The sequence below is a fragment of the Mus caroli genome, unplaced genomic scaffold (assembly GCF_978045245.1).
Source record: "Mus caroli unplaced genomic scaffold, Mus_caroli_1 scaffold_4, whole genome shotgun sequence".
NCBI classification, from domain to species: domain Eukaryota; kingdom Metazoa; phylum Chordata; class Mammalia; order Rodentia; family Muridae; genus Mus; species Mus caroli.
The window spans coordinates 35,593,140-35,617,681 of NW_028227259.1; the positions used below are offsets into that span (position 1 = coordinate 35,593,140).

The 24,542-nt window shown below is 43.6% G+C and overlaps 1 protein-coding gene across 1 annotated transcript in view; it reads left to right on the plus strand.

Moving 5' to 3' along the window:
- Slc5a1 (solute carrier family 5 member 1) overlaps positions 1-24,542 on the plus strand; it is a 62,160-nt gene that overhangs the window by 20,763 nt on the left and 16,855 nt on the right. The window contains exons 3-9 of the mRNA XM_021162101.3: positions 6,956-7,060; positions 8,440-8,499; positions 9,679-9,783; positions 19,148-19,253; positions 20,324-20,404; positions 21,547-21,767; positions 21,983-22,118. Of these exons, the coding sequence (XP_021017760.1) occupies positions 6,956-7,060; positions 8,440-8,499; positions 9,679-9,783; positions 19,148-19,253; positions 20,324-20,404; positions 21,547-21,767; positions 21,983-22,118 (814 nt within the window). The remainder of the gene's footprint in view (positions 1-6,955; positions 7,061-8,439; positions 8,500-9,678; positions 9,784-19,147; positions 19,254-20,323; positions 20,405-21,546; positions 21,768-21,982; positions 22,119-24,542) is intronic.

A 24,542-nucleotide genomic window follows, 5' to 3' on the forward strand; every position in this document is an offset into this window, starting at 1 on the left:
AGAGGGATTCTTATTCTTGGTTTAGAGTAGAGAGAATTGAAGCTCAAAGCATTAAAGCAACTGGCTTCGGGTCACATAACTGGCTATGTCACAGGCATGAATAGAACCAGGTCCAAGAGCTCCCCTTGTGCTCTGAAGGAGGGGAGGGAAGACATGTATCCAACTGTGCTGTGAAGCATCTGTGGGTGCAGGCCCCGGGTGTATAGGTTGCTGCTTCCCTTAGGTCCTGGAGATAAAGGTACAGTCAGTGTGTGGTTTGAATCACTTTTTCCCTGGTGACGTAGTGTTGCTTTCATTTAAAAAACAACAAGGTTGGGTGTGCTCACCACCCAGCTCTAATGGCCACCGAGCTGGAGTCTGTCTTCTCTTTTTTACTTCTCATCATGGCAAATGTGATTGTAGTTAGCAGTCAGTGGCCTTTACCACATTAAAGCCTCATTTTGTATGTGCATGGGGTTGGGGGCTGCAGAGGGGAGAGTGGAAGATCTCTGGTGTCGTCTCTTCCTTTTATAAGGACATCAATCTTATCACCGGGATCCACCTGTATATTCCATTTAATCTGATAAGCTTCATAATAATCCTGTCTCCAGATAAAGTCATACTGGACTTTAAGGCTTTGAGATATAAATTGTCTTTAAGGGTGGTCAAGTAGTTGTCCTCTGGGGATGAGATGGGAGAAAATGGATACTGACGAGGGATAGCTCCATGACAGTCATTGGTGAGCCATCATCACTCCATCCATCGGCTCCTGACTAACTGTTGTAGAAGTGGGGAGGCTCTCAAGTTTCATGAGTACATATATGGTGTAAGAGAAGAAGAATTCCAACTGACAATGTGAAGCTCAAGCAAATTCCTGCTAGAGAAAGTTTGCCTTGAGATCTAACCGAGCTCACAAGGATTTGTCGCCAGGCACGGAGCTTACTGGAAGACTGCTGAGTAGACCCATGGGAGCTGGCAGTAGAGAGGACCCGGGAGAGGGTCTATGACCACAGTAGAGCTGTGCTTTGCACGGGTAACTGAACATGTGGGTGGGTGGGGGTGACTTATGGGAGGGACAGACTTGAAATGATATAGAAAAGTATTATAAAGACTGATGAGATGGCTCAGTGGGTTAAAGCCACCTGCTGCCAAGCCTGAAGACCTGAGTTTAATCCCTGGGATCCACATAATGGGAGAAGAAAACCCATTCCTGCAAGGTGTGCTTTGGTCTTCATGCATACATCACAGCACCCCGACGATGTGCATACATGCTCATACATTCTCTCTTCTTCCTTTTCCTCCCCCTCCCTTCTTCCATCCCTGTCTCTGTGTCTCCCTGTCTCTGTCTCTCTCAGTCTCTCTCTCTCTCTCTCTCTCTCTCTCTCTCTCTCTCTCACACACACACACACACACACACACACACACACACACACCCCACATGTTGGATAGTCCTTTTGGGAAACAATGGCAGGCAGCCACTGTCAGACAGCCGAGACTGATGTAGAGCCCCGCACCGACTGGCCTAGTCCCTGAGGAGACAGGCGGACCTCATATCTCTCCATCTCTTGGTTACCACTGGCGCTGAAGCTGCTGTAGTTAGACTTGAGTTCCTTTGAGTGGGGAGGAGAACCCCATTTCTGGGTTCAGCAATAGGAACAGGAGCACTGTTTAGCTTCCGTCTGTGTTTATAACGGTGACATGGAAAAACTACTGCGGGATGCCAAGCATGAATCTGGACGAGGTAGCTCCAAGAGTTCTCACTGCACCAGCCCATCTCGCTCTCAGTCACTGCAAGCCATCAGCAGAGCGGAAACAGACACCCATGCCATTGGAGATACAAGGAACACTCTGAGGACGATTATACTGAGAGAAGAGAGGTTGAAAGTATCTTGAAGAAAAACTTAGATTGGATATGGGGTTGGTCAAGTCAGCCAGAAAATATCCCCCCACAGGTGTTTTCTTTTTAAAAAATAATCTGGAAGCCCACGGCTACTCTCCTCGAGCCAAACAAGAGTTATGAAGAAAGGGTGGGCATCGTCTCCTTCCGTCTCTGTTGCAGTCTCATCCTCTGGCCTTTGGAGGAGGGATCCACACTGGAAGGCGTCTTGAAGCACCTTTGGTGAAGACTTGGATCTGACTTTTGTCCTCACTAAGGATTCGTGTCTGACAGCTAACTGAAGAGCTAGCATGATCCTTGGGTGTCTGCACTATGTATGTTTGTTTTCTCTGTAATTGCGGTGTTCTCGACTTAGTGAGACAGAATAGACTCTAAAATTATGGCCTATACTTATACCTATGGGATCAATTAATAAATATGCCAGACTGATGGTGCTTTTTATAGCATTCATTTATTTATATCATATATAGTGATTTTTCTTTGGATATTAGATATGGATAGTATAAGTAATTTTGGTAAAGTAACAATGATGTATTTAAAAATGATCTGTAATCATAACCCAATTAAGACACTTTACACTTCAAAAGAATTAGAAAGTGATATTAAGGCAGGCAGTGGTGGCACACTCCTTTAATCCCAGCACTTGGGAGGCAGAGGCAGGCAGATTTTTGAGTTCGAGGCCAGTGTGGTCTACAGAGTGAGTTCCAGGACAGCCAGGGCTACATGGAGAAACCCTGTCTTGAAACAACAACGACGACGACGATGATGACGACAACAACAACAAAAAGAAGGTGATATTAAAATCATTAAAGGATTTGACCTAAAGGAATCTTGTGGCCTTATAATCCTATTACATAATAGAAAATGCTACATGGTTAATTAAACAGGTGCAGGTTATCTGTAAAGATCTCTTGCTATGTGAATTAAGTAGCAGGTAGGGGCTAAGGTTACCCACAAACCCCACTGTGTGGCCCCCACTGCTTTGTGGATGAGGATTACAGTCTGGTGGGCAGCCTTTAGATTTCGGTGTCAATTTTGTTGAGGGCACCTTTATCCTTCTGCTGGATTTAAATCCATTGTTTGTACTTAAAGTTTGTGTGCTTTAAAATCAACTGTATTGTAAGCAAATTTGTCTACCTTAGAAGACTGGAAATGGAAAAAAAAACTTTGCCAAAGTATAAAAACAAACAAACAAACAAACAAACAAATAAATGTGCTAGCTGTCAGTAACGTTGTAAATAAGGTAAGGGCTTTGTAGAGGATTGAACACACACCGTGGGGTGAGGTAGAATCAAGTCTAGAGCAAAGCCAAAGTGGTGTTCCTTATATAATGGAACTAGCCAGTTCTCAGCAAAACTCTCCTGACATTATTTCATCCGTTTTTCAGATCACGGTGAGGAGAGGGCATCTGGGCAGCCTAAGATATCCTAATATCAGTCGTCTCCCTGTAGTGAGAGGATATTGAAGACGTTTCTTTTTTTTTTTTTTTTTTTATTTTTTTTGGTTTTTTGAGACAGGGTTTCTCTGTGTAGCCCTGGCTGTCCTGGAACTCACTTTGTAGACCAGGCTGGCCTCGAATTCAGAAATCCGCCTGCCTCTGCCTCCCGAGTGCTGGGATTAAAGGCATGCGCCACCACGCCCAGCACCTTGAAGACGTTTCTTAAATTTAAGAGTGGGATATTTCAGTTAATAACTTCTGAAAATTAAGTCTTCAGTTGTACAGCATCAGGCTTAATAATTAATCAGGGGAGAAGTTATGAATGGGCACGTGACAGTTCAGGATCCGGATGGGATAATTCGAGCACTTTCTTGGCTTAATTTTTTTTTTTTTTAAAAATCTGATTTGGACCATTTTAAAGGATATTAAAAGGAGGGAAATCTGGTTAAAATTGGACTATTATCTTCATCAATCTTTGATCAGAAAGAGGTGGCTATTTTAAAAATATAACCCCATAGATTCATTTTAAGATTATTTCTTTTATTTTTTGAGACTATAATTTAGTTATGTTACTTCCAGCTTCCCTCCACACACTCCCATGCTCTTTATCAAGTTCATGGTCTTTTTTCATGAATTGTTGTTACATACATGTATGTATATGTACATGTATACTCCCTGCACAATTTAGAACAGTTCTTAAAAGCAAATTAAATGTCTTTTTTTTCTCCATAAATCCTTTCATTTTTGGAACAGAATCTACTCCTGTCTTGGCCCCAGCCCAGCCCCTCCTGAGTTTCCAGCCCCTCTCACCACCCTCCCCTGATCATCGCCCTCTGGCCACTCTGGTCTTTCTGCTTTTCCGTGCACCCGCCCTCCCTGGGGCTCTCAGTCTGAGCTCTGCACGGTGACCTGCACTATCAGGTCTCCACGCTGTGCTGTTTCCCATAGACGGGGTTTCTTGGCTCCTCCTTCTGGCTGTGTCCTGCTCTGCTGGCTTTTTTCTTTGGTGTTGCCTACACCTGCTGTTTTGGGGTTCAAGTTTATTGGGAGCAGAGGTTTTGTCTGTGTTATTAGTAGTTAATCCCCTTGTCTAGAGCAAGACTCTACACATTTAGTAGGAGCTACACTGACATTAGCCAGGATAGCAAATGATTGAACTTTCACTTCTGTCCCCTCCTCACCTTTGTGACATCACTTCTATCTGGGCTTTCAAGACTCTCCCTCTACTTTGGCTAACATTTTCCCCAAGCAGTGGCTACCCATGCTGGAGATGAAGGCTCATGTATTTTTTTTTTAAATATCTTCCTGTTTTGGTAATGTATATTTTTTCTAGATTTGAGGCATTAGGAAAATACCTCATTTCATCTAATTTGTAAAAATGGAATAAAATACAGATCCCCCCCCCAGCTAGTATCATTCATTTTTTGGAATATAGGTTGCTGTGAAAGATTACTGATACACACATTATCTTTCACAGTAGTCAATAAAATTACGGGACATTTTCAACATGTAATTATAAAAGGCTAGAAGACTGCCCAGCACCTTTGTGGCAGGCTGGTGCCTTAGCGTCTGTTCTGCCTCCATGATGAACACCACAGCCAAAGCAACCTGTAGAAGTCAGGCTTTATTTGGGTTTATGGTTCCGGAGGATCGGAGTCTGTGATGACAGTGGTGGTAGGAAGCAGGCACTAGATGCTGAGGGCAGGAGCTGAGGGCTCAAGTCTTACACCACAGTCACCAATCAGGGTGCACACTGGGAATAGAGAGAACATAAACCCAAACTGATGGCTTCCTCCAGGAAGACCACCCTGCTAATCACTCCTAGTCGCTCCACCAGCGAGGGGCCATGTTTTAAATATCTGGGCCTATGGAGGCTGTTTCCATTCAAATTCCCACAGCTAAAATGAGCTTGATTGGTAAGTTAAGTGTATTAAATGTGTCCAACTGATGGGTTTATTAGAATGTGTCTTCATTATAACTTAAGAAGTGCAAGATCCTTTTCCTGTCTCGGTTGACTTTTTTTTTTCTCTTTTTAAAAAAAGATTTATTTATTTATTTAATGTATGAGTGCTCTATCTGCATTATACCTGTGTACCAGAAGAGGGCATCAGATTCCATTATAGATGGTTGTGAGCCACCATGTGGTTGCTGGGAACTGAACTCAGGACCTCTGGAAGAGCAATCAGTGCTCTTAACCACTGAGTCATCTCTCCATCTCTCTCTCTCTCTCTCTCTTTCTTTCTTTCTTTCTTTCTTTCTTTCTTTCTTTCTTTCTTTCTTTCTTTCTTTTTCTTCCTTCCTTCCTTTCTTTCTTTCTTTCTTTCTTTCTTTCTTTCTTTCTTTCTTTCTTTCTTTCTTTCTTTCTTTCATGGTTTTAAAGCTTTATTGTAGAAAGGCAGAGAGAAAGAGAGAAGGTAGGAAGAGAGAGGCCAGCCATGGCCACATGGAGAGAGGGGGGGAAGGGAGGGGAAGAAGGAGAGCTAGAGATGAGAATAATAGAGGCGAGAGAGCTCTCTCTCTCTCTCTCTCTCTTCCTTCCTTCCTTTCTTTTTTTTCCAAAAATAAATTGACATTTTTTTAACTTTAAATTTTAAAAAATATGTGTTTCTGTGTGTCTGTGTGGGACTGCACACGTTGTGTGTCTGCAGAATAAAGAAGTCAACTTACAAGCACCTATACCTCCAGGTTTCAGAGGATCTCGACTTGCAGACTTGTCGGAGCAGGATCCTCTGAAACTGGAGTTACGGGTGCTTTTAAGTTGCCAGTGTGGGCGCTAGGAACTGAACTCTGGTCCTCGGCAAGAGCAGCCTGTGCTCTCAACTGCCGAGCCATCTCTCCAGACCCTTGGTTGATATTTTCTTCTTTGATTTCCATTCACAGACCTATTTTCAGTTTCTCTCTCCTATCCCCTGTTCTTAGGGTTCTAACATCCAGTCTTCTAATCTGTTTTCTAACCTCCTGCCAGATATGTATGTGTGTTCCTGAAAGATGCAGCGGTTTATGCATGTTCCTGGGGCATCTTCAGGATCTTTGTGGAAAAAAAATCACCATGTGATGTGCATTAAGAACAGTTATCATTAGTATTACCTCCTGTTATTTGTGAGCATATAAAACCCAAACATTTGGTGGCTAGGAACCACCAGTTCTCCACTCTCCTTCTTGACAAGGGGCCTGAGGCTTAGAGGCTCCTAAGTGACTCCCACAGGAAGATTGTCTGCACTCACCGACAGAGAGCCCGACAAGGCCCCCTGCAGAGCCACCTAGTCTGATCTAGGATGGGAAGGTGAAAGGCTTGGCCTTGCTCTCAAGCAGACAGCCTTACAGGAGACTCAAGGGCATCCTGGTGGCTGTGGGACAGTTCAGAATCTGGTTCAAAAAAGACACACTCACAGGGGATCTGACTTGCAGACTTGTCTCGTGGTTCCTCCGAGTGTCTCTTTGTGTTTTTATTATTTCTCAAGTGCCCTTGCCTGCTTTGGGAACTGGTTCAGCAGATTTCAACAGTCAAGTTCTCAGCTGGCCTCTGACTGCTCACGTCCCTTCAACATGTTCTTGTGTTGGCCCAGCCTCCTGAGAGTCCTCCTTATCTAACTGTATTATTTGTTTGTTTATTTACTTACTTATTTATTTATTATTTCCAGATTGGAGCCTCTCTCTTTGCCAGTAACATTGGAAGTGGTCACTTTGTGGGACTGGCGGGCACAGGAGCAGCCGCAGGCATTGCCATGGGTGGCTTTGAATGGAACGTGAGTAGCATTTGAGCCACTGTGTCCTTGGGGTAGAAGGAGTGCCTTTTTCATCACTATAATGACATATTGGAGGCAGGTTAAATTTATAAAGAAAAGATTCTTATTTGGTCAATGGGGTTGAAGGCTGACATTTCAGCAACACTAAAGACTCTTGTGAGGCTCCCTCTGAGCGGTGAACCCTCAGTGTGGATGGCAAATGATGGAGGGAGCATCTCTGAGAGGACATTGTATTACCCAAAGTAGGAAGATGGCATAGATAGAACCAAGACTGGCTTTTGTGAAAAATCAGCAACCCCCCCAGGAGTCCCATTAGAATAACACCAGTCACTCTTTGAGCTGTGCTAACAAAGACCCAAGGCTTCCCTGGGGTGCTCTGCTACCTCATAAAAGGTCTACCACCTTTCTCATTAAGGGCTAAGCTTCCAATAAGTGATTATAGCAGTCTTAAAAAAGCAGCCAGTTCAGAGGATCTTGAGGTGTCATGGAAGCCTCAGAACCATACTGGGTACAGATGAGGGGATTCTGACTCCAGGAGTTTGCACCTGAGCAGGATAAGTGGGGGTGGGTGGTGCGCAGCGGGTGGGTACTCACAGGATTCCTCCTCTTTTCCATTGGTCCTAAAAGAGGAGGCCTCTTCTAGTAATGTTGAAGGTTGGGAAATAATATTCTTTTCTCCCTCTCTCTCTCTTCCTCCCTTCTTCCCTCCCTCCTCCCCTTCCTCCCTCCTTTATTTCCCTCTTTTCCTCTCTCCCTCCTTCCATCCCTCCCTTCTCCCACTTTCCCTTCATCTCCCTTCCCTCCTTTTCCCCTTTCTCCCTCCCTCCTTCTTTCCCTCCCTCCATCCCTCTCTCCCTCTTCTCCTTCCTGCCTCCCTCCCTCCCTTCTGCCTCTTTCCCTTTATCTCCCTTCCCTCCTTTCTTCCCTCTGTCCTCCCTCCTCCTCTTGTCTTTCTTCCCTCTCTTCCTTCCTCTCCTCCTTTCTTCATTTTGCCTCCCCCCTTTTCCTTTCCTTCTTCTCTGAATAGTACTTTATTCCTTAGTTACCAGGGATGAGATAAAGAGAGCTCTGAATTCCAGCTGGGGTCTGGGCTGTGTTGATAGACAGTATCCTGGGTTTTCTTCCACTGCTGCTCATCTGTTCTGCTATATGCCAAGCAAGTACTCTAGGAAATTGTCCTTAGGAAGGAAGGAAGGAAGGAAGGAAGGAAGGAAGGAAGGAAGGAAGGAAAGAAGGAAAGAAGGAAAGAAGGAAAGAAGGAAAGGAAGGAAAGAAGGAAAGAGGTAGGGGATTTTTCTATTGCAGTTGAGGGTCTCTTGAGAGAGGCAGAGATGGGCTAAGGTTTCTTCTAATCTGAATGTACCTTATTTTGGTTGTAGGCCTTGGTTTTGGTGGTTGTGCTGGGCTGGATATTTGTCCCGATTTACATCAAGGCTGGGGTAAGTAGCCATTCCTTTATCTTTTCTTGCCAGCAAATACACATTTGTGAACTTGATCCTCTTGGAAGCCACAGGGGACTGGATGGCATAAATGACAGAGACTAATCCAGGTCTGCTTTCATGCCCAGATTTCAAGACAGCTCCGGATTGCCTGCAGGGGCATCCAACAGTCCCACTGGCTCCATTCAGTCCTGATTCATTACACATCCACCTAGGCAGGTCCCAAGTGACCCCCTTAATTCTGATTCCCCTGGGGGTGTTCTTGCCTTGCACTGCTGTGCTCTCGGTACGCAGCTCTTTCCTTCCTCCCTAGCAGGAGACGGTTTAGGAGAGCAACTCTGTCCATCATTGTTGTGCAACATCACCTCCTGTCTGAGCCTGCGGCTGATCAAACATAGCTAACTCCACCTCTTTAATGGCATATATTAGCACCTCCAACATATGAGCGTGCACACTGGAAGCTAAAGGTAGCATAGGACAGATTCTGCAGGCTATACCTTCTGAAGGCTCACTGGAGGCTGGTGATGCATTGGTCCCAGAATACAACAGACTAAGAGTATAGGGAGCAAAACAGGAAGTATGGTTGGAATTTGCAGATGGGAACTAGCAGAATGTTTGAGAAGGCCTGCAGCTACAATCCTTGGTAGAGCAAGGTGACAGTCATATTCAATCTGGACAACTTCTTTGGTGCATTGGCTAGAGGCTACCATTGTCTTATTTGCAGTAGGAGCAATAGCACACACACACACACACACACACACACACACACACACGCTAGACACACAAACAGAAATGTGCATATGCATGCATGCATGCGCCTTCTCCAGGGCAAGCGTTTCCCTCCTTAGTTATGTCCAGTCACCTGTTTATTAGAAAGCATGTGCTGACTCGGCACTTTTGATGTGTTGCAACTAAGTGCTAGTGCCTCCCTACTTCTACACAGGGTTTGTGGAATTGAGATAAGCAAATGGCATCTGGCTACTGTGTGGACTCCCTGGGTTCTCCTGGGCTAATAGGGGTTGGCGGTGTGTGTGTGTGTGTGTGTGTGTGTGTGTGTGTGTGTGTGTGTGTGTGTGTGTGTGAATTCCTGACCACACTTCTGAGGAGGCACTGACATCAGGATGGATCCTATTTGATTTGGGCTTTCTGTTCACTTTGGCTCCATTTCATCCCATGCAGGTGGTGACGATGCCGGAGTATCTGCGGAAGCGGTTTGGAGGCAAGAGAATCCAGATCTACCTTTCCGTTCTGTCCCTGCTCCTCTACATCTTCACAAAGATCTCTGTAAGTGCAATGCCGGCAGCGGAGGGGTGGGGAAGGGGAGGGGAGGCTAGCCATTGGCTTATCTTCTCATTATTCTAAATGTACTATTCCACCAAGAAGGAATTGTAAGTTTCTATGGACTTTGTGCTTTAAGCCTTCTAGCTTCTTAGGGGAAAGTTCTGTATTATGCGCCAAGGGGTCTGTGGAGCTCCTTGGGACTCCTTGTCCTCCACTGTGGTGCAAGTTGAAAATATAACAGGCTTAGGAGAGTCAGCAGAAAGTTGCTCTGAAGAGAAGATTAAAGAGGGGTTTCGATGTCATCTGAATTGCCATTCTCTCCACTGGGCATATATCCAAAGGAAATGGAAGCAGCATGTTCCATTTTAAGAAATGCCAAATGCCCACTGAAGCCTGGTTTATAATAGTCAAGCTATAGAGTCAACAAAATTCCCATCAGCAAGTTCATAGGTGGACACTGTTCAGCCTTAGAAAGAACTCTCATCATTTGGCAATATGGATGAACATGGCAGCCATTATGTTAAATGAAATAAGCACAGAAAGCCCATTCACTTATATGTGGATTTTAAAAGTTAAACTTATAGAAATAGACTTTTTAAATGATTTTTTAAATTAAAATTTATGAGTATGGGTGTTTTGCCTTCCTGACTCCTGTCGTGTATGTGTGTGCATATGTGTGTGTGTGTGTGTGTGTGTGTGTGCAGCACGCTGGCACATGTGCATATACAGATGGTTTGTGATAGATGAGGACAGAACCAGGATGGCCTTGTGAAGCTCATATCTGGACAGGGGATAACTAAGGACCCACCAGGAGGGACTTGGGAGGATGTAGGGATTTAGTAGGTGTGTGGTTGGAAAAGAAGAAGGCAAGGGGAGTTGCAGGCACAGGTTAGCAAACACAAAGCACCTCATTTGTGGCTGCCATCTTGTGATCATGGCTCTTTGTCACTCCGGGCATTTTATTGGCTCACTTGAACACCTGCCACATCAATCTGTGAGAGGCATTTTGTTCTGTGAGATTTCCTGATGTGGTGTATCTCATTCAAATATGTACAATCAGTTGAGATAAAGCTCAGATTTTATGAATCACGTGACAACTGAACACCCTGGTTTCTATTTCCCAGAGCTGTTATCAGAGATCATGGCTGCAATAAACTTTTTACAGCAACCCCACTGTACATTTTGGATCCTTGGGTAAAGATAAAAGCTTTTGCTTTTGCTTAATGTTTGATGCTTATGACCTGGCCTGTTCACTTTGACAAATGGAAAGAGAAATTTGAGTAATGAGGCTTCTCCATCTGAAACCTCATTGCCAGGCATGACTTAGCTGGCACTCAGATATATCTTGGTTAGGATCAAAATGGGCAGAACACACACATACACGCATATTCACACACACTTACACACATACACACTTACATTCACACAAATATAATCCTAGGACTGGGCCAGGCATGGTGGTGCATGCCTTTAGTTCCAGCAATCGGAGGCAGAGACAGGAGGATCTCTGTGAGTTGAAGGCCATTCTGATCTATGTGTTTCAGGACAGCCAGGGCTATGTAGAGAGACCTTGTTCCCCCACACCCCAGCCCAAATCCCAGGGTTTTAAACTTCTTCTGAGTTGAGGCCATATGTTCTGCCTAAGGCTCTGTTGCTCTAAGAGGTTGCCCAGTGGGGTCCGTGTTTAATTGCTCCCTAAGAGATCCATGGATACAGGTGAGCTCACCACTCAGAGGGATAAGAATGATGCTCTTGGGTTGAATCCAACCTTTTATAAATAAGTATTTTATTGAAACCCCACAAAGCACATAAGCCCGTGTGCTTAAGCTGCGCTTGGCTGTGCTCTGCTTTGGACAGATGTCTTTGACATTGATGATAAGGTAGAATGGGCTCCTCGGGACCTGAGACCTTCTCCTCCCCGTTTCTGTGTATGTGTGTGTGTGTGTCACTGGGATTGAATCCAGGGCCTCGTATAAACTCAGCCATCATCCTGCCACTGAGCTATTTAATTTTTTTTTTGAGACAAATTTTCCCTTATCCCAGACTAACCCCAGACTCTCTGTGGATCTTAAGGTGATGATCTTCATGCCTCAGTGCCCCTAGCAGTCAGGATGACAGGCCAGTGCTACTGTGTCTGGCTTCCTAACTCATTCTTTACATATAAGGACTGTCAGCTCTTGGCTTGGAAGGATAGACTTTAACACTGTTACTTAAAGTTGGTTTTGCTTAGCAGTATTGAGAGCGTTTTCCTCCTTCCTCCCTGTCTCTCCCCCTTCTTCCTTTTCTCCCACCTCTTCCTCTCCTCCTCTCTTCTGCTTTGTTCCCCCCATCCTCATGCCCTGGCTTCTCTCTCTCTCTCTCTCTCTCTCTCTCTCTCTCTCTCTCTCTCTCTCTCTCTCTCTCTCTCTCTCTCTTCTTTTAGAGCTAATAGTATCTTAGCAAAGGAGCGATCTGGGATGACTGTGAGACACAGCGAGGTTATAGAAGGCTGCCTATATATTCACTAACTCATCTGCCATTTTTATAAGTAAAAAAAAAAAAAAAACAAACCACCTTGCCCCAAGCATTTCATGTATACGGAAGTACAAAGAATACAAGCACTTTTAGAGAGACCAATCTCCTCAGCATCTTGAGTTGTTTGGGAATTTCCATGGGTCCCCTTTGGCCAAAACTCAGTGGTCATTTTTTCTATATTGATCCTTCTGATCCATGAGTATGGGATCTTTCTATCTTCTTATATCTTTTTCAGTACTTTTATTCGTCAGTCTTACAGTTCTTATCATACAAGTCTTTCATTTGTTTGACTAGAGTTACACTGAGATATTTTTTATCCTTGAGGCTATTGTGTTGTTTCCCTGATTTCTTTCTCAGACCATTTGTTATTTGTATATAGGAGGGCTACTGACTTTTGTATCCCGATACTTTGATGAGAGTGTTTATCAGCTGTAGGAGTTTCTGGCTGGGAGTTTTAGGACCACTTATCTGTATCATCAGATCATCTGCAACTATTTTAACTTCTTCCCATCCTGTCTGGATCCTCTTGGACTCCTTCAGTTGTCTTACTACTCTGGCTAAGACTTCATGTCCTGTATCAAATGGGTGTTGAAAGAGTGGACAACCTTGCCTTGTTCCTGAATTTAGTGTAATTGTTTTGAGTTTCTCTCCATTTAAGTTGATGCTGGCTATGATGTAAACTGCCTTTATTATGTTGAGGTATGTCCCTTTATCCCTAATCTCTCCAGGAGTTTTATCATGAAGGGTTGGGGACTTTTGTCAAAGTCTCTTTATGCATCTACTAAGATCATCATGCAGTTTTTTCTTTCAATTGTTAATCTGGTGGACTGTATTTATCATTACCTTATGGTAACCATCCCTGCATCTCTGGGTTGAAGACTACTTGGTCAGAGTGGATGATCTTTTTCATGTGTTCTTGGATTCAGTTTGTTGAGTCTTTATATTGTTTATATTTTATAGCTATCAGAGCAACTATGATCTTGAAAAAAAGAATTAGGTAATATTCCTTCTGTTTCTATTTTGTGAAATAATTTGAGGAATATTGGGGTTAACTTTTCTTTGAAGTCTGGTAAAATTCTACACCAAAACCCTGTGTACCTGGACTTTTTTGGGCAGTAGACTTTTAATTACTGCTTTTTATTTTACTAAATGTCATAGGTCTGTTTAAATTGCTTATATGAGCTTGATTTTAACTTTGGTGGGTGACCAAACATATTGAGAAATTTCTCAACATATTGAGAAATCCATTTCTTTTGGATTTTCCAATTTGGTGGAGTTCATGATTCTCTAGATCCCCCTGTGTCTGTTGTTGTTTACCTTTTCCATCTCTAATTTTGTTAATTTGGATATTCTCCCTTAGCTCTTTAGTTAATTTGAACAAGGGTTTGTTGATCTAATTGATTTTATTAAAGAATCAACTCCTTGTTTCATTCTTTGTATTGAGTTTTTCTTTCCATCTTATTGATTTCAACCCTGAGTTTGTTTGATTATATCTTGCCTCTACTCCTTTTGGGTGTGGTTTCTTTTTCTTTCTCTCTTTCTTTCTCTCTTTCTCTCTCTCTTTCTTTCTTTCTTTCTTTCTTTCTTTCTTTCTTTCTTTCTTTCTTTCTTTCTTCCTTCCTTCCTTCCTTCCTTCCTTCCTTCCTTCCTTTCTTTCTTTCTTTCTTTCTTTCTTTCTTTCTTTCTTTCTTTCTTTCTTCTAAAGCTCTCAGGTGTGCTGTTTTGTTACTAATGTGAGATCTTTCCAATTTTTTGATGGAGACACTTAGGGCTATGAACTTGCCTCTTATTATTATTCCCCATAAGTTTGGATATGTTGTATTTTTATCTTCATTCAGTTCTGGAAAGTCTTTAATTTCTGTCTTGACCCATATTTCATTCAGCAGTAACTTACTTACTCACATTCTGTGAGTTTGTAAGCTTTTTGCTGTCTGTTGTTGATATCCAGTTCTGTTTTGTTGTTCTTTTGCTTGTTTTACTTTGTTTTGAGATAGGGTTTCTCTCTTTAGCCCTGATTGTCCAGGAACTCACTCTGTAGATCAGACTGGCCTTGAACTCAAAGATCTGACTGCCTCTGCCTCCTGAGTGCTAGGATTAAAGGTGTGCATCACCAGGGTTTAGAGGACGTCCAGATTTAGTCTGTGGTAGTCAGATAGGATGCACGGAGTTTTAGTTTTCTTGTATCTGTCGAGACTTACTTTATGGCTAAGTATGTGACAAATTTTGGAGACAGTTCCTTGAGCTTTAGAGTAGAAGGCATGTTCTTTTGTGAATGGGTGAAATGTGTAAATATTTGGTAGGTTTATGTTCAGTTATTATCTGCATTTCTCATTTAGTGTTTGCCTGGATGGCAAGAGTGGTATATTAAAGATATCCACTATCATTGCATGAAGGTTAATACATGATTTCAGATGTAGTAGTGTTTCTTTTATGAACTTGGGTGCCCTTGATTTGGTGCTTGAACTGTTTGTGTCTTCCTTAAACTCCTTGAGTTCTTCAGTGAAGTTATGATTGTTCTTTTAAATTCTGTGTCCTGGGGTTCATTTGCAACTCTCATTGGCAAACCCTTCTACAGGACTGGTAAGCTTTGGAGAGAAGATACTGGCCCAATCTTACATATTATTTATATTTTTTCAATGACAACTGTTATATGGATTTCATTTGTTAATTCTAAGCCTGATATGGGCAGAGCAGGTTGGACAGAAGAGAGGGCATGCTTAGGGTTAGGTCTAGAGGTTGAGAATGGCTTGAGTAGAATGAGATCAGGTGGAAAGAGGGGACTGGACTGTGTTCAGGATGTGTTTCCTGATCCAAACTTGGTGTGTGGGGTAGATCTGGCATCAATAGGCCTGTGACTTTCAGAGTAAGTAGGGAGAGTCCTGGCAAATTGTGGCAAAAGCAGGGAAGGCTAGACTAGGCAGAGGCACTAGATGTTGGATTGAGACTATATCTGGTGGGCTCAGGAGAAGTCATGATAGAGGTCAGGGACTTTCACTTGGATAGACCTTGGAAAGGGCATGGAAAGTCTTCCTGGTTGGAGGGCAGGGATGCCATGCAGAAGAAACTTGTAGTTGGTGGCAGGTAGGACAGGTAGTGGTGGAAACTCAGAGGTTGGTTTTGGTGTAGGCAGGTTGGCCAGAGTAGGTCAGGGCACCCGATGCTAGACCTGACAGGCTGTGAGGGAAGGCAGGGATGACCCCTTTATACATTCTTAATTAAAATATAACCACATCATGTTCCTATTCATTGTCTTCTTCTAATTCCTCCCAAGTCCTCTTCCTCCAACTCCTTCCATATCACCCTATAGTGATAGTCTTTTAAAAATTATCGTTGGTTATTACATACATACACACACATACACGTTTGTCTGTATAATGGCTGCATAAATAAGACAGGAACAACAGCAGCATCAGTAAAGAACACTAACACAGAACAGGAAAAGCCTCATGTTAGAAAACCCACTCCTAGACAATGAACTAAAGACAACTGCTGATTGAGAGAGGGAATCACTCCCAGGGATGATGATGATGATGGTGATGACGACAATGACAATAATAAACCTGATAGTCTGTTCAATACAAAATCATCAACCTTAAAACCACAGCCAGACAAACATCAATACATTTTTAGGTACAAAAATATTTATTAAGTTATTTAATACATCAAGTGCATAGCCTTTAGAAAATGTAAAATTCCTATAATGAGCATATATTTATAAACTTTTTTTTTAAAGATTTATTTATTGATGATATGTAAGTACACTGTAGCTGTCTTCAGACATTCCAGAAGAGGGAGTGTCAGATCTCGTTACGGATGGTTGTGAGCCACCATGTGGTTGCTGGGATTTGAACTCCGGACCTTTGGAAGAGCAGTCGGGTGCTCTTACCCACTGAGCCATCTCACCAGCCCTATTTATAAACTTTTAAAAGTTTTTTTTCTACTTCTAAGTGGTTATGGTTACCTTTTCCAAAATCCTTGAGATGTATGACTTTTGTTTATAATAAGCCAAATGTTTACTGATCTTGTTATTGCCAAGCAGATATCTCAAAGATGAGGAAAAAGGAATTCAAGTTGGATATATTTCAGGCAAAATGCCAGAAAAATTCAACAATGTCAAACATAATAATTTGAAAACACATTTCTTAATTAACTAGTTCCCTTTTTTATATTGGCAAAGATTGTCAACATCTAAATTCAGAACATTTAGTTCTGAAGCTCTCAGAATGCTTCCCTTTCATTAGTATAATGGTCAAATCCTGGAACTTAGGCAGTGCATGTCACTGGCACCTTTTCTTGAGATGGTTCATGTAGTCTAGCAAACAGTAATAAAGTACCTCAGTGCCTGGTGTTGAACTTGTTGCAATGTTGAGTCTCTGACCTCGCTCATTTCTTCCCATGACCTTCCCCTGGGAGATCCGAGTTTCTCTAGTTCTTTTGTGTGCTTTTTTTTTATGCTTCTGGTGTTTTGGGAAGTAGACAGGCTTCCATTTGATGAGGGAAGGAGCGACCTAGTCCAGGAGCTGAGGCTAACAGTCAGCAGAGTTCCCGGATGCTGTTGGGGACATGTTAGGAACCAAAACTGAGACTTTGACATTCATTAAATCTTCTCTGTGTATCCTGTAGTCATTTTGAAGTCTTGAATATTCTTCAAATAGAACATTTTGTCTACCTAGCCCAGATTTTCTGTTTTTAATTATTTCTTTGCCTCCAAGGCTTCCAGTTTCTCCTGTCGTCTCTTTAATTCGTTTCCATGAAGAGAATTTCTCTTTTCTGAGCAGTTTCAGATCGTTGTAGTTTACCTTAGCTTCATTATCCTTTTCTCTCCGCAGTATGGAGTTACTGCTGCTCTTCCAAACACCGTATCTGTTCTTCCTCCAGGGTCACAGAAGAGCAAACTCAACCTCTCAGCTTTCAGTTGCGCTTTTCCAGCTTGGCCTCTTAAATGTCGGCATTCTTGTCTTACTCTCTCAGCCATTTCCTTCATCTTTGTTTATTAGTTTGAATTCAGCGGGTCGTTCTCTGCGCCAGTGAGGTCACATAGATCAATCAGCAAATGGCTGGTTGGCTGAGGTCACATGGATCTGCAAAGGGCTGATTCAGAATTTTTCTTTTTCTTACATTGCGTTTTCAGTATTTACCGTTTCTTGCTGAAGTTTTAACTTTTCATCTCGAAATGCCATAAGACTTTGAGCTTTCCTTGGCAGCTTGTACTTTACGTATTAATTCCCGATCTCTTTCCAATGAGAGAAGTTTGTGCTGTTCAACATGTCTCGAGAATTTCATTGTCTGACTGCAATCCCCAAAGTATAGGCAGAAAGGAGCAAACACCAATACCTTTTTGAGAATCAAAATAATGCCTGCTGTGTTAGTCTTGGTAAACTGTAAAATTCCCTGGAAAGGAAGAAAAACACCCCCAGGAAAACACTGACAATTGAGGCGGGTAAGGGGGACTAAAAACCAACACCAGAGCCTTCGAACTAAAACAGGTTTACTCAGCTGAGGTCAGCTATAGTCACTTAGTTATGGTATCCTTAGTAGGAATTTTGGGGTCCCCAGGATAGAATTCATGAGAGGAAGAGTTTGTTCTCTCTCTCTCTCTCTCTCTCTCTCTCTCTCTCTCTCTCTCTCTCTCTCTCTCTCTCCCTCTCCTTCTCTCTCCCCTCTCCCTCCCTTTCTTTATGTTTCAATTAAGCACAAAAGTTTCCTTTATCTGTGCTGGATACAAGCAGCATATCATAAAATTACGTTTTCTATTAGGCAACACTTAAGCATCTGCACCCACGAGCATGCGCGAATAACATCAGTATGTGGATTTAGGCATTAAATTCTCAACTTTATGACACACTGAAACCATAGCAAAGGGTGGAAGGATGTGGGAGGGGACCTAAGCACTGCAGGGCTCTAAGCAACTGCAATAGAGTGAGGAAGAGGCTGATGAAAACTGTGTGTGTGTGTGTGTGTGTGTGTGTGTGTGTGTGTATGTGTGTGTGTATGTGTGTAAGAGAGTCCAACCCCTTTGTTGGTCCCTTCCCAAGGAGTCTGATTGGATTATTTTGCAGATTTCTAAAATGTATTAGATATTATGCAATAAAATAAAACCTCATACACTCCATGAAGAAGTCTAATTTCTCTCTGGCAAATCTGAAAAGATTTACCAAGTCGCCTCTTCCTGGTAGCACAACATTTTGGCACCCTCTGCTGTTTTAAACTAGAAACTGCACATCACACTGCCATGTAGCTTAATTAGAGGTAGAGATTGGAAGAATGGTATAAAGAACACAGTGAATTCAACAGTATGAGGGGACAAGCCCCCCTGAAAATAACTCCAGAGAGTGTAAGCAGAATCACTAGAAGCTTGTGAGAGGCCCTTGGTGTTCCGGATTAAGCCTTTTTGGGCCAGGCAGGTAAAATTAAAATCTTGCTGAAGAAGCTGGTGAGTGGGGGTTAGGTTTCCCACTCGCAGATCTGAAGCATTAAGACTTGCTTTTGTGGGCAGAGCTTATAACCCTGTGACACGGATGTGAAAAAGCTAGGAGTCATGGCTAAGGGCAGCAGCTGACGGGTGGGATGGTGACAGACTCTTTCACAGTTAAACGTTTGTGGAGCATCTTGTCCCATGATCCTCAGTAAGGACTCACAGTGTATGGTACTAAAGATGAAGGGACGTCGTGTGGCACGTGGCCACTTTCAATTTGCTTAATATAGCATTTCATAGTTTTTTTAAAAATTATGACCACAGAATACTTCTTGTAATGTGCTAACTACTATTATGAATAAAGCTTGCTTGGAAACCCAGGAATACCCCTGTGTCCAGATAGCCTCTCTCACTTCTGCCTCTCTTCTCTCCTTGCAGGCAGACATCTTCTCCGGGGCTATATTCATCAATCTAGCCTTGGGCCTGGATATATACTTGGCCATTTTCATCCTGCTAGCAATCACTGCCCTTTATACAATCACAGGTGAGTCTATTCAAGAGAATTCAAAGCTTGAGCCTGTTCCAGCATTAGTCACGTGTTAGGATGGAGGAGGTAGGGTTTGAGAATGGCTGTTCTCTTGGTCTCCACTGCAAGCCATGTGGATGAATGTCCTGTGAGAGCCCCCTGCTGGTTGGGCCAGTTGGGGCAACATTTCATAGTCACTCAGGAAGAGCTTGACTCTGAAGGTTGTGCGACTAAGCCGGGACAGTTAGAGGCAAGCCAAGTGAAAAAATAGGTGGACAATGTGCCGGTCAGTGGTGGTACATGCCTTTAATCCCAGCACTTGGGAGGCAGAAGCAGGCAGATTTCTGAGTTCGAGGACAGCCTGCTCTACAGAGTGAGTTCTAGGACAGCCAGGGCTACACAGAGAAACCCTGTCTTGAAAAACCAAACCAAACCAAAACCAAAAAAAGTGGACAACACAGCAGATATGGGTGTGGTGTGGCTCAGAAGCAAGGTGAGCTGGAAGAAGGTGGTTACTGGGAAGTTGTAGGGGAGAGAAGGGACACAAAGGGTGATGGTATAACAGACCCTTGGAAGCCTCAAATATAATGTGACTAGATTGGGAGCCATTTTGAAGTGGGAGAAAGATATGCAAAGAGATTTTGGAGTAAGATTTGAGGATAGCACAGACATTGGTGTCCTTTGTAGGAATGGAGGGGAAGGCTCAACAGTGGGACTTGGGTGTGTGCATGCATGCACACACACGCAGAGAGAGTTGGGGTGTCCTGGGTTCCATCTCTAGCATTGCAAAGCAAGAAACGAGCAAGCACTCTGTGGAGCCATGTCCTGGCTTTAAAAGCTCACACCAGTACTTTCCTCTCAGAAAGTCCTTTTCCCAGGCCTTGAGGGTATTTTCATGAGAAGCTAGAAACTTTCTGAGTAGAAGGATGTTGTAGCAGGATCAGGGAGGGAAGGGAAGGCGGTGGATGGTGGTGGCAGGGTTCGGGGGGGAGCTTCTTGGAAGGTGTGGTAGGAGCATAGTGGGTAGATAAAGGTAGCAAGTGGTTGCCGCCCTCTCCATGTGATCTATCGTCTTTTTGCCTGCTTAGGGGGGCTGGCAGCTGTAATTTACACAGATACCCTGCAGACCGCGATCATGCTGGTGGGGTCTTTTATCCTGACTGGGTTTGGTAAGTAGGGCTAGGGCTGGCTGGGGAGGTGGGGGCAGAAGTGTTGGGTTCTGGGAAGAGAAGAGCAAGTCTGGCTTGCCTGTCTGCATGCTGTACCTAGCTCAGGGCAGTGGCCCAGCCCTGACTGACCACGCTGTAGGAAGCCCCTTGTCCTTGTTCCTGTAGGACCCTTGTTGGAGCAGATCCAAGGAACGCTTGATTTCCCCATTTGCTCTCTGTAGTCTGGGTCAGTGGTCCCCAGGGTAGACCCGGGAAAAAAATGAATAAGGCTAGCTACCCATCAAGTGACACAGATTTGCATATTGTATGTTCAGTCTGAAACTGTATCTTGAATACTTTATGATATTAAAAGTCCAATGTTTATGCATTGCTGGTGATAGGTAATTTTTCATTTTAATTGTTTATTTGGCAAAATTTAAACATTGTTTACTCGCACTGTTGGTGTCTCCTACCATCTCTTGAAATTTTACTTGACTATAAAAGACAGCCCTGGAAAGCCTAGTTGTTGCAAGAAGATATAAGGCACATTTTGTTTGTAGATATATAGGACCCTCTGGGTGACCTTCAAAGACTCTTGACTATACTCTAGAGTTTCATTTCCATTTGGTTTCCCCTGGTATGCTCTCAGAGGCCAGCAAGTCCCAGGTTAGAAGGACTTGATCCTGAGCTGAAAGGGTGGCTGCACCCGACTCCTCACCCATCTCTGGTATATCACTGGGACTAGCTGATTGGCCTGGGTCCAGTCTCCAGAAGGTGTCTCTAAGTCTGGGTTCTGAGTTACAATGTCCACGCTGACAGCTGAGATTTAGAGAAACACCAGACTGCATGTAGTCCAAAGCCACATTCTTCCTTTAATGAGACACCTCCCCCTTCATACTGTCTGTAGTCAGGGCACTTCCACAAGTCATTGCTTTGAAAAGTCACAGCATCTCCCAAGAGCCTTCTTGCCAGCCTTGGGCAGAGTTCCCATTTTTATAAAGGAGAAATTAAGACCTGCAGGGAAGATAATTTGCCCCAAACCACACACCAAGGGTATTCTCTTATGCTGGTATCCTCTTGGTTAAGATACTTGTAGAATAAATCACTATAAGGAGTTTAATTGTTCACATCATTCTCTCTCTTTTTTGTACCAATATTTTCAGCTTTCAATGAAGTAGGAGGGTATGAAGCCTTCATGGACAAGTACATGAAAGCTATTCCAACTAAGGTTTCTGACGGAAATTTTACCGTCAAGGAAGAATGCTACACACCGAGGGCTGACTCGTTCCACATATTCAGAGACCCCATTACTGGAGACATGCCGTGGCCTGGGCTCATTTTTGGCCTGGCCATCCTCGCTCTGTGGTACTGGTGTACAGATCAGGTATATAATATGGATGTGCAGGTGGGCGGGATGCATGATCAAGACTCCCACCTGTCTGGCTAGTTGGGGTTAAGTACAGAGAGGAAAGCTCACATGGCCTGTGGATTGCTGGGGACTGAGGCTAAAGACCCAAAACAGGGAAATTAGGATATCAGAAGAGGGCCACGGCCCACACAGCTCCTCACTGTGGAGCTTTGATGGATTGTTTCTGGCAGGTCATTGTGCAGCGATGCCTCTCAGCCAAGAACATGTCTCACGTGAAGGCTGGCTGTACCCTGTGTGGCTATCTGAAGCTACTGCCCATGTTCCTCATGGTGATGCCAGGAATGATCAGCCGGATTCTATACACAGGTAATTCCTCTAGCTGAGCTCAGTCCATTCCTACTCTGCTGTCTCTAAGGCATGACGGAAGCCGTCTGGCTCCACACTCCACACACTTCCCTCTCTTTCATGCCATAATTACCAAGCATCAGGGTTGCCCGTGTCAAGCAATGTCACCAGGGGCATAGAAACCTCAGGGTTGCCTTCTCTGACTTCTTTTTAAATAAATTTATTATTTATTTATGTTTTAAAAATTTAAAGTTGTTGACTAGCAGGCTTGCTTGACAACCTCAGCTTGATCTCTGGAGCCCACCTTGCAGAAGGAGAAAACGAACTCCCTCATTTCTTACACTGACCCCCCACCCCCTCCAGGAAATAGTGTTTGCTGTCTTGCAGTTCTGCACCGACAGGCTTGTGGCTAATAATTTGTCTTATAATTGTTGTGTCAAAAGGCCCAGCCAGCTGCAGATGGCCCTGTGTTCTGAACCCTGTTTGGTGAAGTTGTTCCTTGCTGGTGCCCCACACGTTGCCATCTTGAGTGACAGATTTGTCTTTGGTCTTTCTGTGGTCTCTCAGCAATGCTATTTGCACACGGCTGTTATTTTATTAATAAAAGTGTTGCGGCCTGCCCGCAGTCCACAACACGAACGGTTCAACTGAGAATGGCAGTTCGCTGAAAAGAGAGGAATCTAGACGGGGCGGAAGAAAGAATGGAGCTAAGACAAATCCTGATCAAAGCTCAATTTTACTATTTCCAGACACTCAGTTATAAAGGAAGGGGGAGGGAACCCAATATCCTGCCAAGTAACTCAGGGTCCAGTAGCAGGACGAACATGTGTGTGCCTCCAGGCAGCAAAGGCAGGTTCCAGCAGTGGGCGTGGCAGGATGAATGAGCCGGTAGCTCCACCCTTGAGCAAGCAGGTTCCAGGCTGGGGGAAGGGAGGCCACATTTCCTCCCATTAGTTAACAAAACAAAAATAAAAAAGGGGGTGGCCTGAGGCAGAAAAATTATCTATGTTCAATAGTTCTGCCTGAGTTCTTAGGGCTAAAGAAAAAACCTGTTTCCGTGGGATTCCCTAACTTTTCTAATGGTAAACTGTATTTGGCTAAGACTGTCTTTAAAGCACTGACGGAATAGCAGACGGAATAGCAGCGCTGGGCTGTAGGCTCTGACTTTATAATGCTAATTAGTGCTGAATAGGTAGCTACCTGTTTGCATTTTAAGTAGGGCGTTGGAACCCTGGCTGAGTTTAACTAAACAAATTTAGAATAACACTGAGCTGATAATCCTTTGCAATTTTTGATGACAGGCAGGGGAAACAGTGAGAAGGGGGTAAGACCAGCTGTTTAGTACAAGGCCAGTTGGCTTTTTATTTTTTTTATTTGGGTGGGAGGCAGTGAAGGGCTTGCCCTTACGACAGCAAGGTCTCCAACCTCTCTCCCCCCTATTAATTAAGTTTAAATAGGCAATGCTTAACAGAGGTGATCAAATGATTCTTTTCATCCATAGATGAGTGGGCCTTTAACCTTGACTTGGGTGGACATTGACCTGATTCCTCCCGTGAGCATTATAACAACTCACATCTGTGGCTCTTGGTATCTTTTGGGGAGGGGAGGCAGAGCCTTAAGTATTTTTGGTTTTTAGCTGGAGTCAGATACCAACCTCTTACAAATCAGGTGTGTCGCACAGGGAACTCAGAAACGGTCAAGCTGGACCTTCCTTCCGCAGTAATCTCCTGCGCCAAGCAGTACCCATACTGTATTCATATGATTATGAATCAGTAGCGCAGTTCTGAGTTTATGCGCGGTCTCTATATGAGACTTGTTAACCTCAGATTTAGCAAGGCCTAGACAAGAATTATGTCAGTATTAACACCATTAATTTTGGTTAAAATAGGAGCTGAAAGTCTTTCCTCTTCATCTCTGTTATTTCCAATAGCCTGAGGAACTAAGGACACCTTGCAGTAACAGCAAGGGTGAAAAGCCAGAGGCCAGCTAAGGGACTAAGCCCATCTCTATCAAAATAAGAACTAATCTCTGTAAATATATATGAAATTTCTACTTCCCTAGCTCTCCTGGTAAATCTAAATCTTATCTTAGACTGAAAAGCCACATGCTGGGATGTCCTTGGAAGGGAGATTAGCAGTACCACCTGTTTGCTCTTAGGGGCTGAGAACCGGAGAATGTAGATTGACCTGCTTGAGAAAAGGAAGAATTCTAAACAATGAGAGTGTAGCAATGTAAATTTTCTGTTTGGAGAAGTCAAGGTACTTTATTTAGATGCAAATTGTAAAGCTAAAGCTAATCTCAAATTAGAAGTAACTGGGTGCCAGCTGTGTTTCGCTGCAGACTGACCTTTAATGTCAGTTTGCAAAAAGTTTAGGACAAATAAGGTGAAGGCAAGATGAGCCTTTGGTGACCTTGGGGGAAATGCTCTGAATTAACTTTGCTAGG